Raw genomic sequence first — 15186 nt, forward strand, 5'->3', positions numbered from 1 at the left:
AAGTTTTTTACGCAGAGAGTGGTGAGTGTGTGGAATGGGCTGCCGGCAACGCTGGTGGAGGCAGATACGATAGGGTCTTTTAAGAAACTTTTAGATAGGTACAGGGAGCTTATTAAAACAGAGGGCTATAGGTAAGCCTAGTAATTTCTAAGGTAGGGACATGTTCAGCACAACTCTGTGGGCCGAAGGGCCTGTATTGTGCTGTAGGGTTTCTATATTTCTATGTTTCTATCATGTAAACTTATAGCTTTTGGAGAAAGGAACCAGGCAGCTGATCTCTCAGCAAAGCCTCTGAAGTTCAAGTGAAGCTTCGCCACACACTGGAGAGAGACAGTGACCCAGGCAAGGTTCCATACCTTCTAGTCACAAGCAAAACCACCTCTGTCATTCAGTGGGTGAGAGATTCTGGGGTTCAAGTGCCTATCCCCTTGGTCTGAGCACAAGGTGGGACTCACTAAGTACCCTCATGCAGAGGGATGCAACTAATAGAGCCACTGCCTCACATCCCCTGAGATCCAGGTTCAGTCCCGACCTCCGATGTTGTCAGTGTGGAGTTTGCATGTTCTGCCTGTGACCTTGTGGGTGCTTCACTTCCCTCCCACCTCCCAAAGACATGCAGGTTGGTGGGTTAATTAACTGCTGCAAAATGCAAATGCTGGAGGAGCTCAGCAAGTCAGACAGCATCTATGGAGGGGAATGAACAGTCAACAATTCAGTTTAAGACCTTTCATCGGGACTGGAAAAGAAGGGGAGTCTGAGGAAGAAGATGGAGGGAGGGGAGGGAGTACAAGTTGGCAGGTGACAGGTGAGACCAGGTGAGGAGGGAGGTTCGTGGGTTGGTGGGGGAGGGAGGAAATGAAGTGAGAAGCTGGGAGGTGATAGGTAGAAAATGTAAAGGACTGGTGAAGATGGAATCTGATAGGAAAGGAGAATAGACCATAGGAGAAAGGGAAGGAGGAGGGTCACCAGAGGAAGGTGATAGGCAGGTGATGAGAAGAAAGGAGGGACAGGATAACCAGAATGGAGAATGGAAAAAGGGAGATGGGGGTAGTATTTAGCTGAAGTTAGATAGATCAATGTTCACGTCAGGTTGGAGGCTGCCCAGATGGAATATGAGGTGTTGATCCTCCAGCCTGAGTTTGGCCTCTTCATGGCAGTAGGGAAGGCCATGGACAGACATGTCCCAATAGGACTGGGAAGTCGAATTGAAATGGATTTGATGGGAATATGAGGAGAATGAACCAGCATTGCTGCTGGTGGTCAGGACTGATTTGATGGACTGAATGGCCATTTCTATGCTATCTCTCTCTACATGTTCCAAGTTCCGGGCTCATCTGTGCAGAAATGTGGACCCTGAAAGCAGCAAGGTCGATCTGTTAGATAAATCTGAAGAATCATCCTCAGGAGCAGAGTGGTCTGCTCATAATTTACTTCTGAAAAAAAACTACGTAAGATTACAACTGCCTCAGACCATACTGACGGTCCTGCTGGAAGTGAATGGCAGCATTTAGACTTCAGCGCATTGCACTGCTGGGGCAGTGATTGGGACTGGCACTGAGAGCAGAGGCAGGCCGGGCCTCCTCCCCAGGCTTGGAATGTGCAGCACGTCCTCGGTAAACACTGGCTGCTTTTCCCTGCCGCCGACAACCTCCAGATGAGCACAGCTCTCTAAACTGGCTGTCTGAATAAGCAGTGTTGAACGGGTCTGGCAGGCCATGGGGAGGATCAGTCTGCCACAGGAAGTGAGCAACGTGCCTTAGGACAGGCTGGTGGGGGGGGGGGGGGAGTGAAGAGAGCGCTGCCTAAAATGGTGAAGTTTCAAGTTAAATCAAAAAGGTGGCATTCATCATGAAGGACACCAATTATCCAGGACATGCTCTCTTCTTATTACTACCATTGGAGAAGAGCCTGAAGACACACACATCATTTTAGGAACAGCTCCTTCCCTTCCGCCATCAGATTTCTGAACGGGGAATGAACACAAACTCACTGTTTTCACTTTCTTGTTCCACTACTTATTTAATTTACATTTTAACATATATTTCTTATTGCAATTTAATAGTATTGTTACGTATTGCACTGTACCCCTGCTGCAAAACAACAAATTTCACGATATACGCAAGTGATATTATACATTATTATGATTCGGATTAACTATCCATCTTGCACGGCAACAACTCTGCTGTAAAACGATTGAAGTCTGTTGTTTACCCTTTTCCAGCAAGCAGTGCCAGCAAGATTCCAGTAACCAGGCAGCCTTCAAACTTTGGTGGTGCTGGAACAGCAATTTTCTGGAATATCGGAGGTTACTCCTTTACATACACTGTTGGATTAAATTTCATAAAACATTGGTGGATGTCTGCAGGGTGACAGTCATGTGGGGTCAGCTAATGGCTTTAGATTGTCTGTCGGTCACTTTTCGAGCTAGGTTGATGATTCTTTCTTAGTGTCTACATTCGGGCTTATTATTTATGTGTGTAGACATTAATGTTCTTTTGTAAGTCCAAAGGAATGCTGTGCCCAAACAATGGATTAATAGCTGAGGAGTGACCATTACAATGTCTAATTGATATATGAGCCTATGCTGAACACTCTGTTAATGGAGACAGGACGTATTTGAAAAAAAGACAAGCTGTGTTGAGACAAAAGATCAAAGAGATTGTCTGTCCCATGGTTGCTCTGCACTTGTGAAACTTGCATTTATTGAGGTGTCTTTCCTGGTTTCATCGAACTTCAACCAAGGGCCTGAGATTGTGATCGGTACCAATGACCTAGGGGTGGTTTCACGAGCGAATCAGAATTCAGAGTTCCCCCAACAACAGCAACACTCAGGTAGTGACTAAGATTTTTGAGCCCTGACATCTTTATGACTTACTATGTAGTATTTTGTGGTTTATTTCTATTTTATGATGATAAATTAGGCTTAGGTTACTTCGTTGTGCTTGTACTCATTACCACATCTCCGAGACATGCAAATTGTTGGGTCTCATTAATCCAGCTGATTACATACACCAACACACATTTAGTTCAAAACACAAACAGCTGGAGGAACTCACTGGGTCAGGCAGCATCTGTAGAGGAAAATGGAGACTCTCGGAGACCTCAGATAAAGGATTATATGGCATGTGGATCTGAATACAGGAGACAGGAAGTCTTAGTTCAGTGGTTATAAGGGATTGGAAAATTGGTTTATTATTGTCACATGTATCAAGGTACAGTGAAGAAGGCAAAATGCAATTTAAATATTTATTTCAAGCAGATTAGCATGTAAAAACAAGGATGTAATGTGAGGCTTTCTGAGGCATACATCAGACCACACTTGGTGCATTGTGAGAAGTACAGGGCCCCATATCTAAGAAAGACTGTGCTGGCATTGGAGAGGCTCCAGAGGAGGTTGACAGGAATGATCCTGGAACTGAAAGTGTTAATATATGAGAAGTGTTTTATAAATCTGGGCCTGTACTCACTAGAGTTTAGAAGAATGAGGGGGGATCTCATTGAAACCTACCAGACATTGAAAGCCCAAGAGAGGGTGGACCTGCTGAGGATATTTCTAATAGTAGGGGAGTCTAGGACCAAAGGGCATAGACTCAGAATACAAAGACATCCCTTTATAACAGAGTGAGGAGGACTTCCTTCACCAAAGGGAGGTGAATCTTTGGAATTTATTGCCACAGATGGCAGTAGGGGCCACATCACTGGATATTTTTAAAGCAGAAGTAGATAGGCCTTGATTAGTAAGGAAGAAGGCAGAAGAATGGAGCTGAGAGGGAAAATGATGGAATGACAGAAGGGACTCAATGGGCCGAATGGCCTAATTCTGCTCCTATGTCTTATGGTTTATCTTTTCATTACATCAATATATTGAAGTCATGCAAGGAAAAACAATAAATAAATAAAGTGCTACGGTTACAGAGAAATTTCATTGAAGGCAGGCAATAAGGTGCAAGGTCATAACATGGTCGGTTGTCAGGGGAAGAGTCCATTTTATTGTACTAGGGAACCATTCAAAAATCTTACAATAGTAGGAAAGAAGTTGCTACAAGACTACTGGTGAGATTAGCTTCAACAAACCTGACAACCACACCTGCAAGAAGTGCGTCCAGCTGCAGCTTCTCACAGACCATGTTAAGGAGTTGGAGCTGGAACTGGATGAACTCTGGATCATTTGAGTGGCTGAGGGGGTGATAGATAGGACACACAGGGAGCTGGCTACACTCATACTGCAGGACGGTCAGGAGGGAGAAAGACGATAGGCAGCCTGTGCAGAGTACCCCGTAACCATTCACTGAGTTACCATTTTGGATACTGTTGGGGGATAACCAGAGCCTCTGGCACTGAGTCTGGCTCTGTGACTCAGAAAGGAAGGGGGGGGGGGAGAAGAGGCGCGCTGTCGCACATAACATAAGAACATAAGAAATAAGAGCAGGAGTAGGCCATCCGGCCCATCGAGCCTGCCCCACCATTCAATAAGATCATGGCTGATCTGTCCGTAAATTCAGCTCCATCTACCTGCCTTTTCCCCATAACCCTTAATTCCCCTACTATGTAAAAATCTATCTAACAGTATCTTAAATATATTTAGTGAAGAAATCTCAACTGCTTCCCTGGGCAGAGAATTCCACAGATTCACCACTCTCTGGGAAAAACAGTTTCTCCTCATCTCCATCCTAAATCTTTTCCCCTGAATCTTGAGGCAATGTCCCCTAGTACCCTGTATAGTTGCAGCATGACCTCCCTGCTCTTGAATTCAATCCCTCTAGCAATGAAGACCAACATTCCATTTGCCTTCTTAATATCCTGTTCTACCTGCAAGCCAACTTTTCAACTTTTTGAGATTCATAAACAAGCACTCCTAAGTCCCTCTGCACAACAGCATGCTGCAGTCTTTCACCATTTAAATAATAATCTGCTCTTCCATTATTCCTTCCAAAGTGAATGATCTCACATTTACCAACGTTGTATTCCATCTGCCAGACCTTGGCCCACTCACTTAACCTATCTATATCCCTCTGCAGACTCTCCACATCCTCTGTAAAATTTGCTTTTCCACTCAGTTTGGTGTCATCAGCAAATTTTGCTACACTACACTCAGTCCCCTCTTCCAAATCATCAATGTAAATGGTAAACAGCTGTGGGCCCAGCACCGACCCCTGCAGCACCCCACTCACCACTGACTGCCAACTGGAGAAACACCCATTTATACCAACTCTCTGCCTTCTATTGGTTAACCAATCCACTATCCATGCCAAATACACTTCTTACCAACTCCATGCATCGGTATCTTATTTATAAGTCTCCTGTGTGGTACTTTATCGAATGCCTTCTGGAAATCCAAGTATACAATATCCATCTGTTCCCCCCTATCCACTGCACTCATTATGTCCTCAAAGAACTCTATTAATTTCGTCAAACAGGACCTGCCCTTTCTGAATCCATGCTGCATCTGTCTAATGGAACCACTCCTTTCTAAATGTTGCACTATTTCTTCCTTGATGACAGCTTCAAGCATTTTCCCAACTACAGATGTTAAGCTAACTGGCCTATAGTTACCTGTCTTTTGCCTACATCCTTTTTTAAAAAGTGGCGTGACACTTGTTGTTTTCCAGCCCGCCAGGACCTGCCCAGAGTCTAGAGAGTTTTGAATAATGATTACCAACGCGTCTACTATAACCTCCGCCAATTCCTTCAGCACCCTGGGATGCATCCCATCAGGACCAGGGAACTTATCTACCTTCAGGCCCTCTAGTTTTCTCATCACTATCTCTTTAGTGACAGTGATTTTATCGAGGTCCTCACCTCCCATTTTGTCCATAACATCCTTCTTTGGCATATTAGACGTGACCTCCACCGTGAAGACTGACACAAAATAGTCGTTCAATGCCTCAGCCATTTCCTTATCACCCAATATCAATTTCCCCTTCTCGTCTTCCAAGGGATCTACGTTGACTTTAGCCACCCTCTTCCGCTTTATATATTTATAAAAACTTTTGCTACCTGCTTTTATATTTTGTGCTAATTTACTTTCATACTCTATCTTCCCCTTCCTTATTTCTTGTTTAGTTGTTCTTTGTTGCTTTTTAAAGTTTTCCCACTCCTCCAATCTCCCACTACTCTTTGCAACTTTGTACACGAGTTTTTAATTTGATACTATCTTTTATGTCCTTAGTTATCCAAGGCTTACTGTCCTTACTTTTGACTGCAATATACTTTTGTTGAGCATTGTGAAAAATCTCTTTGAAAGTATTCCACTGTCCTACCAAGTAGCCTGTGCTCCCAATCCACATTAGCCAACTCCTCCCTCATCCCATTGTAGTCTCCCTTGTTCAAGCATAATACACTAGTTTTAGATCTAACTATTTCATCCTCCATCTCTATGCGAAATTCAATACTACTATGAGCACTCTTTCCAAGAGGATCCCTGACTACAAGATTGTTAATCTTACCTGTCTCATTGCACAGGACTAGATCTAAGATAGTATTTTCCCTTGTTCGTTCACTAACATAACAAGAAAGCCACGATGGATGCATTCTGTGAAGTCCTCCTCAAGACTTCCTTGACCAACCTGATAGAGGATCAATTGGTTAGAGGAATAGAAAGAAGTTCTGTAGATGAGAACAAGATTCCTGGATGGTTTGTTGTCTCCCTATGTGTCATTGTCAGTGACATCTCGGATCAAGACAATAGCATTCTTATGTGGAAGGGTAAGCAGCCATAAACCGTGGTCCACATCAATACCAATGACTTGGGTAGGAGGGATGACAACATACTTCAGAGAGTTAGGTGTGAAGTTAAAGGACTCCAGGGTTGTAAAGAGGCCAGAAATAGGAAGATTATTCAGCCTAACATGTGGCTAAGGAGATGGTGCAGGAGGGAGGGCTTCAGATTTTTGGATCATTGGGGTCTCTTCCAGGGAAGGTGAGACCTGTACAGAAGGGATAGTTTGCACCTGAACAGGAGGGGCACTAATATCTTAGCAGGAAGGTTTGCTGGTCTTGTATCGGGGGGTTAAGCTAGTTGCAGAGCAGAATAAATAGGGAGGAGGTTGTGGGGAAAGGTGTTGTTAAGCCTACATACAAAGTCAGGAATCAAAAGGTTGAGCATGGTGAGACTAATGTTTTGAGCTGCATGTATTTCAATGCAGGAGTACTGTAGGAAAGGCTGATGAGCCTAGGGCATGGATCATGTGGAATCATGACATTGTGGCCATTAGTAAGATTTGGTTGCAGGAGGACAGGACTGGCAGTTCAGTGTTCTGTGGCTCCATTGTTTTAGACAGAATAGAGCAGGAGGGATTAAGGGGGGAGGGGTAACAATACTAGTCAGGGAAAATGTCACGGCTTTGCTCAGGACTGGAAAGCTCATCTAGTGAGGCTTTATAGGTAGAATTGAGGAATAAGAAAGGTATGACCACGTTAATGGGATTATATTATAGACCAAATTATAGTAAATTGGATTAGCCTTTGGCTTCATGGGAGAAGCCACAGTGTGGTAGTAGATAGTAGCCTCTCTGAGTGGAGGCCTGTGACTAGTGGTGTGCTGCAGGGGTCAGTGCTGGGTCTGTTGCTGTTTGTCATCTACACCAATGATCTGGATGATAATGTGGTGAACTAGATCAGCAAATTTGCGGATGACACCAAGATTGGGGGTAGTGGACAGAGAGGAAAACTATCAAAGCTTGCAGTGGGATCGGACTACTTGGAAAAATAACAGACAGAATTTAATGCCAGCAAGTGTGGGGTGTTGCACTTTGGGAGGATCAACCAGAATAGGACCTACACAACAGCAGGGCACTGAGGAGTGCTATAGAACAGAGGGAATACAGATCCATAATTCCTTGAAAATGCCGTCACAGGTAGATGGGGTGGTAAAGAAAGCTTTTGGGACATCGGTCTTCATGAATCAATGTACTGACTGCAGGAGCTGCGATGTAATGCAACACACACAAAATGCTGGAGGACCTCAACAGGCCTGGCAGCATCTATGGAAAAGAGTGAACAATCGACATTTCGGGCCAAGGCCTTTCATGAGCCCTGATGAAGGATCTCAGCCTGAACTATCGACTGTTTCCTCTTTTCTATAGATGCTGTGTGGCCTGAATTCCTCCAGCATTTTGTGTGCGTTGCTTTCGATTTCCAGCATCTGCAGATTTTCTCGTGGTTGGGATATTATGTTGAAGTTGTATAAAACATTGGTGAGGCCTAATTTGGAGTATTGTGTATAGTTTTGCTCTCCTACCTACTGGAGAGATGTAAATAAGATTGAAACAGTGCAAGTAAAATTTACAAGGGTGTTGCCAGGACTTGAGGACCTGAGTTAGAGGGAAATGTTGAATGGGTTAGGAGTTTGTTCCCTAGGATGTAGAAGATTGAGGGGAGATTTTATAAAGGTATACAAAATTATGAAGGGTATACGTATGGTAAATGCAAACAGGCTTTTTCCACTGAGGTGGATGAGACTACAACTAGAGGTCATGGGTTAAGGGTGTAAGGTGAAATGTTTAAGGGGATCCTGAGGGGGAACTTCTTCACCCAGGGGGTGGTGAGTGTGGAATGAGCTGCCAGCACAAGTGGTGGATGCGAATTCCATTTCAACATTTTCAAGAAATATGGATGGGAGTGGTATGGTCCAGATCCAGGTCCAAGTCAATGGGATGAGGCAGATTAATAGTTCGGAATGGACTATTTGAGCCAAGGGGCCTTTTCCTGTGCAGTTGTGTTCTATGACTCTGTGACTCTAACCTTCAGGTTCCTGAACCAGTGTGGATAACTTCAGTCACCTCTAACTGAACCGATTCCACACCCTATAGACTCACTTTCAAGGTTCCGTAATGCACATTCACATTATTTACTTACTTATTTAATTACTATTATTTGTTCTATTTGCACATTGGTCATTTGTCAATCTTTGTGTGTAGTTTTTCATTAATTCTATTGTATTTTTTTGTTCTATTGTGAATGCCTGCAAGAAAAAAAATCTCAGGGTAGTATATGGAGACGTATATGTACTTTTATAATAAATCTACTTTGAACTTTGATGAAGGGACTAGACTGAAAACTTTGTCCATTTCCACCCACAGACACTGCTCAAATGCTGAGTTCCTCCAGCAGATTGTTTTCACTCCAGATTCCAGCTTCTGCCATCTCCTGTGTCTACACTTTTAATTATTCTTTGTTGTAGATGTTCTGCAGCAGTGTAATAAATTTTCCAGTGAGTGGGGTGAGTTGAAAGGAGAGTTGGAATAGGGCCCAGTGCATTGGAAAGGAGAGGGGTGAGAAGTTTCCCAAGAGTTGAAAGGATTGTGGAAGTGGAATCCTGCTGTGTCTTAACTGTGTCAGGGGGAACAGAAGCTGGTGAGCAGATGCGTAGCTATTGGGATTTACAAAAAATCAGACTGTGGAATGTTAGAGTTGAAGTATATCCCACCATTTGATAGAACAGAGTGCACAGACAAGCAGTTGGATGTTGTGCATTTTACTTCAGCCTCTGCAAGTATGCCATCTCCAGACTGGCTGAAGGTGGGCAGATCATTGGAGTGGCATTGTACTGTGCCTGTTTAAAACAATCACACCTTTGAGGTGGCTCAGAACTTTGATAGAGGTGAGTAGGGCTGAAGATACCAGATGTGTCAGAGCTTTGACAGGCGTGAGTGGGCTGGGGATATGAGGATACACCAAGACAAGTGCAAACTTTCAAGGATAGTATGACTCAGACGTAGTCGGCAGGACCACGGAGGATGGCAAGTCAGGTGGACAGCTGGATGACATGCAGGCAGTGCATGGTGGGAGGGGTTCAGGAGTTGGAGTCAGGCAAGAAGGAGTTAAGGGTCAGACACACTGCAGGAGGAAAGAGTTTACAACACGATTAGACTCTCAACATCTGGCAGGCTCAGGAATTTGGAGGTGTTGGCCTGGAAATTTTTCAGACTGTGGAAAGATGTAAGAGCAGAATGGGCCATTCAGCCCATCGAGTCTGCTCCATCATTCCGTCATGGTTGATGTATTGTCCCTCCCAACACCAGTCTCCTACCTTCTCCCCTACCCTTCTCTAACTCTAATCAAGAATCCTTCAACCTCCACTTTAAATACACCCAATGACTTAATCTCCACCCTTGGATGTATTAAACCAAAAGGACAGGAGGTCCTGAGTTATAAGGAAAGATTGAATAGGAAAGGATATTATTCCTTGGAACACAGAAGATTGAGGGAAGATTTAATAGAGGTATACAAAATTATGAGGGGTATAGATAGGGTAAATGAAAGCAGACTTTTCCACTGAAGTTGGGTGGGACTGGTGGAGGTCATGGGTTAAGGGTGAAAGGTGAGCCGGTCAATGGGAGTAGATAGTTTAAATGGTTTGGCAAGGACTAGATGGGCTGAAGGGACAGTTTGTGCTGTACTTTACTATGACTCCATGCCTCTACTCTTTAATTCACTATTTTACTTTGAAGTTGTTGCACAGGATAATAAATTTCTGAGTGAATCTTCTAAGTTTAAAGGGAGCATGAGAAATAGGGCCCAGGTCAATTTTTTAAAAAGCTCAGGAATTAGGGCAACGGTGAATGGTCAGGAACCAGGGGATCGTTGATTGGAACAGAGAGTAGTAACTGGGACCACAGTGGGAGGGCAGGAACCAGAGGCCGGTTGAGTGGAACAGAGAGCAGGAACTGGGACCATAGTGGGAGGGCAGGAACAGGGACCACAGTGAATGGGCTGGAACTAGGGGCCCAATGAGAGAAAACAGAGTGCAGGAACAGGGACCACAGTGAGTGGTCAGGAACCAGGGGATTATAGAACGGAACTGAGTGCAGGAACAGGGACAGTGAATGGGCAGGAACCAGGGGCCCAATAAGTGGAAAAGAGTGCAGGGACTGGGGCCAGACTAAGTGGAAAGAGGGTACAGGAATAGGGGGTCGCAGTAACTGGGAGGAGAGGAAGAAATTGGGTCGTCATCAAGAAGAAGCAAGGTTAGAAAATGTGGTTCTTGTGAGTGGGATGAACCATAGGATCTTCACCTGGTGGTTAAGATGCTTGAACCATTATAAGTTCTAACTAATCAGATAGTGAGTTATCAGAGTAGTACTGTACTTAGACCTTGCCTTGCTCTCTGTTCCACTCACTGGGCCCCTGATCCCTGCCCACTCACTGTGGTCCCTGTTCCTGTTCTCTGTTCCACTCGAGGGGCCTCTGATTCCTACCCACTCATTGCCCAGCAACCAAATGTATGAAGGGAACTGTTAGTTGTAGTTTGATCAACCTTGTTTGTGTGGGATCTCACAACATCTCATTAGTCCGAACCCCAACCATTTAAATAATAAAACATTTTGTGAAGTGCTCTTCGCTGCTATATTAACATTTTGTTTTGATTTGAGAATTCACACACTCAACAATTGATCTGTTGAAGGATTGGAGCCCAGGTTTCCGAAAAGACCTCTTCCCCATCCACACCATCCCTGCTTGCCATCACAATAATAAGGCATTGACCGAGGCCACACAAAGGGGAGGAGATGGAGAGGAGAAGATGGTGGCGCGACACAGCGTGCAGCGGCCACTCCGGTGATGAATATCTGTTATTTGTCAAGTAGGATGCCGTGCACAATTCTGATTTGATGGAGGCAGACGTGAGAGCACAGAGGAACATCTGGTGAAACTTCTGAAATGCCTGCTTCACTGCCGCTGCTACTGTGTGATCCAGAATCTCCGGAGGGAAAGGCCCCGAGTCCTTGGCTTTGCTTGTTGCTCGGCGGCCGGGGCAGGGTCAAAGTGCTCGGCAGAGGTGGTGCTCGGTGTCGGAGGGCTGGTCAGAGGCTTGAAGTTTTTGGACGGACTCAGAGTCGGACTGTGGTTGGGTGCTTCCAGGATGCTGCATCGGCAAGTTTGCGGTGCTGGAAGATCACGGCAAGGAGAGTTTCTCCCTTCTACCGTCTGTGTGAGACGATGGGCCATCGGGACTTTGAGACTTTTTTTTACCGTGCCCATGGTTTGCTCTTTATCAAATTATGGTATTGCTTTGCACTGTTGTAACTATGTTATAATTATGTGGTTTTTGTCAGTTTTAGTCCTGGTCTGTCCTGTGCTTCTGTGATATCATACTGGAGGAACATTGTATCATTTCTTTATGCATGCATTTCTAAATGACAATAAACGAGGACTGAATGTCCTCATGATCTAAAAAATCTAAAAAAAATAGCCCATTCCGTCTGGCAATGGGGTGGAATGTGACTGAATGAACTGACAGAGGATCCCTCCACTATCCCCCTTCCTGCATCCTTCTGTGACTAAACCAAATTCATGTGGGATGGATCCCACCCTCTTGCGTTCTCCCAGAATCATTTAGTTGCCTATTATTATTGTCCCATGTACCAAGAAACAGTGAACTGCTTGTCTTGCATACTGTTCATACAGATCAGCTCATTCCACAGTCCACTGAGCTCGAATAAGATAAAACATTAGCAATGAAGATTAGAGTGCATCAGCTACAGCGCAGTGAAGATCATAATGAGGTAGACGATGAGGTGAAGAGCCCATCGTGGAAGAGTCTGATAACGGTGGGATAGAAGCTGTCTTTCAGTCTAGTGGTATGTGCTTTCAGGCTTTTGTATCTTGCGCCCGATGGGGAAGGGGAGGAGACGGAGTGTCCAGGGTGGTGAGGGTCTGTGATGATGCTGGCTGCTTTACCGAGGCAGTGAGGGTCTGCGGGGAAAGGCTGGTCTCCACAATGGGCTAAGCTGTGTCCACAGCTCTGTAGCAATGCACAGAGCAGTCATTATACCAAAGTTCAAAGTATGTACATGTCACTATACGCAATCCTGAGATTCACTCACAGTGAGCACAAATAGACACAATGAAAAACTGTGCACAAACACACTCAATGTGCAAAAGACATCAAATTGTGAAAATACAAAAAAGGAAAAAACAAAATAATAATAATAACAATAAAATAAATAAATAATTTTGAGAGCATGAGGTATAGAGTCTTTGCAAGTGACTCTATAGGTTATGGAATCAGTTCAGTGTTGAGGTGAGTAGCTACCCAGTTCAGGAGCCCAGTGGTTGAGGGGGTAATAACTTTCTGAACCAAGCCAATATGTATCCAGATGGAAAGTTTCTACAGTATATCGATAAAATTTTCCAGAATAAGTGGGAAGCATGAAAATAAAGCTAAATTTTCCCATTTTCTCTGTAGTCTTCTATTGACAAAAATATCCCTGAGAGAGGTGGTGACTGAAGACGGGAATGGGAAACCATGGCAGCTGCCCTGTTTTTATTTGGAGTGGTAAGAATGACTCCAGGGTTGTTCTGCACCCATCAGAAACTTAGTTGGACATTTTCAGCTTGGGATACCCCTCATGTCTGCATCTATCTCAGGTGGGGAGATGCTGCACAGTGAGTCAGGGGACATGTTGAAGAGTTTGGTAGTGGTTTAGTGTTGTTAAATGAGCTCAGGTGCAGTGAAAAGCTTATGTGTGATGCTATATAGACAGAGATCATTCCTCAAATAAATTACATTGCAGTAGTGAAAAGGAGAACAATAACAGAATTTACATCCCCATAACTAGTTCTCTCTCAATTCTCCCTTATTCCCCAGGCAACCAATCTACAACTCTGGGACGTGGGAGGAGACCGGCATCAGAGGGGAACCATGCAAATGCCCCACAGACAGCACGAAGGAGCTCACAATTCAATCTATGTCCCTGAGGCTCTTCTCCAATTCACTAAGATTTTAACGCAAATATCCACCAATGCATCCTCATGTGCTTAAGCAGATTGGATCAGACAGGGTTTCACCGCTCCTGAGCCCCAGTATTCTCACCTCTGACTGCGAAGATTGAAGAAGATAATGTCGCTGCCTTCTCTTTGCGAGGAACTGGAAGCCCGTCCTGCAGCCATACCAGCTCCTGAACGCTGGGCGATCCCGCAGCAGCACAGCTCAGATTAAAGGGCACGCCCGCAAACACGTTGAGGTCCTGTGGCTCCTCTGTAAAGTGGGGCAAACCTGAAGGAGCAATGGAAGGGCGACAGTTAAGGAACGGCTTACTGGAACAATCACTGGCAATTGGTTTCAAAGCCACAACGTCGCCTCCAGCACTGGAAACGTCTTGGATCAACTGAACGTTCGGGGATTGTTGACGGTGAAACAGATGGGATGGTGAGAATGTCAGTACAAGAGAGTGGGACAAGCAGATCCATAGCCACTGCTGTGAACGATCTGGGCAGCGTGCTACAGGATGGAGCGCAGAGACTCACCAAGACACCCGAGGCGCACTTTCCAAACCAAGGGCAAGAGAAACATGGGGAACACCATCACCTGGAAGGTGACCCCAAGCCACATGCCATTCTGACTTGGAAAGACATCATCATCACTGGGTTAAGGTCCTGGAATTCCCTCCCTCACAGCCTGAGGATATACCACACAAGGACAGCAGCGGCTCGAGGCAGCAGCTCGGCACCACCTTCTCAAGAGCAGCTGGGGCTGGGCAATTAAATGGTGGCTCAGCCTGTGGAGCCTACATCCCTTCAATCAATAACTGGCCTTTCGGCCCACAATGTCTATGCCGACCATGACAGCCATCCAAACTAATCCATCTACCTGCACAGGTCCATATCTCCCCATTCCCTGTCTAACAATCTGTATGCCCAAATGCCAGTCAGACCTTGGTGTCTTATCTGTTTCCAGCACCACCCCCATCCCCGGCAGTGTGTTCCAGGCACCAATCACCCTGTGTAAAAACACTTGCCTTGCAAATCGTCTTTAAACTATCCCCCTCTAAGATATGATATGATATTTACATCTTGACTACTTACTCCGACTGTCTCTCTCATAATTTCATACACAGTAGATTCCAGTTAATTGGGCCATCTGTTAATCAGGGCATCCGCTTATTTGGACAACTGTTAAAGGACAGAAACTAATCGAGAATATAGCTGGGATTCCCTTCATTTATTTGGGACGCTATGTTGCTTAATTGGGACAAGAAACAGCTGCCAAACAAATGTTAACTAGTGTCAGTTGTGTGCACTAATGTGGCTGTTAGACACTATACTATGCTTAGAGCAGTTTTTAAATAGCAACACACACAAAATGCTGGAGGAACTCAGCAGGTCAGGCATCATCAATTGAAATAAATAAAGTCAACGTTACAGGCCAGAACCCTCCTTCACAGTGAACTTCTTACAGCCTCTCCA

General features: G+C 44.9%; 1 protein-coding gene across 2 annotated transcripts in view; it reads right to left on the minus strand.

Moving 5' to 3' along the window:
* axl (AXL receptor tyrosine kinase) overlaps positions 1–15186 on the minus strand; it is a 189314-nt gene that overhangs the window by 127699 nt on the left and 46429 nt on the right. For both annotated transcript variants that reach the window (XM_072269785.1, XM_072269784.1), the window contains exon 4: positions 13814–13996. In XM_072269785.1, coding sequence (XP_072125886.1) covers positions 13814–13996 — 183 coding nt within the window. The remainder of the gene's footprint in view (positions 1–13813; positions 13997–15186) is intronic.

The sequence above is a fragment of the Mobula birostris genome, chromosome 10 (assembly GCF_030028105.1).
Source record: "Mobula birostris isolate sMobBir1 chromosome 10, sMobBir1.hap1, whole genome shotgun sequence".
Classification (NCBI taxonomy): domain Eukaryota; kingdom Metazoa; phylum Chordata; class Chondrichthyes; order Myliobatiformes; family Myliobatidae; genus Mobula; species Mobula birostris.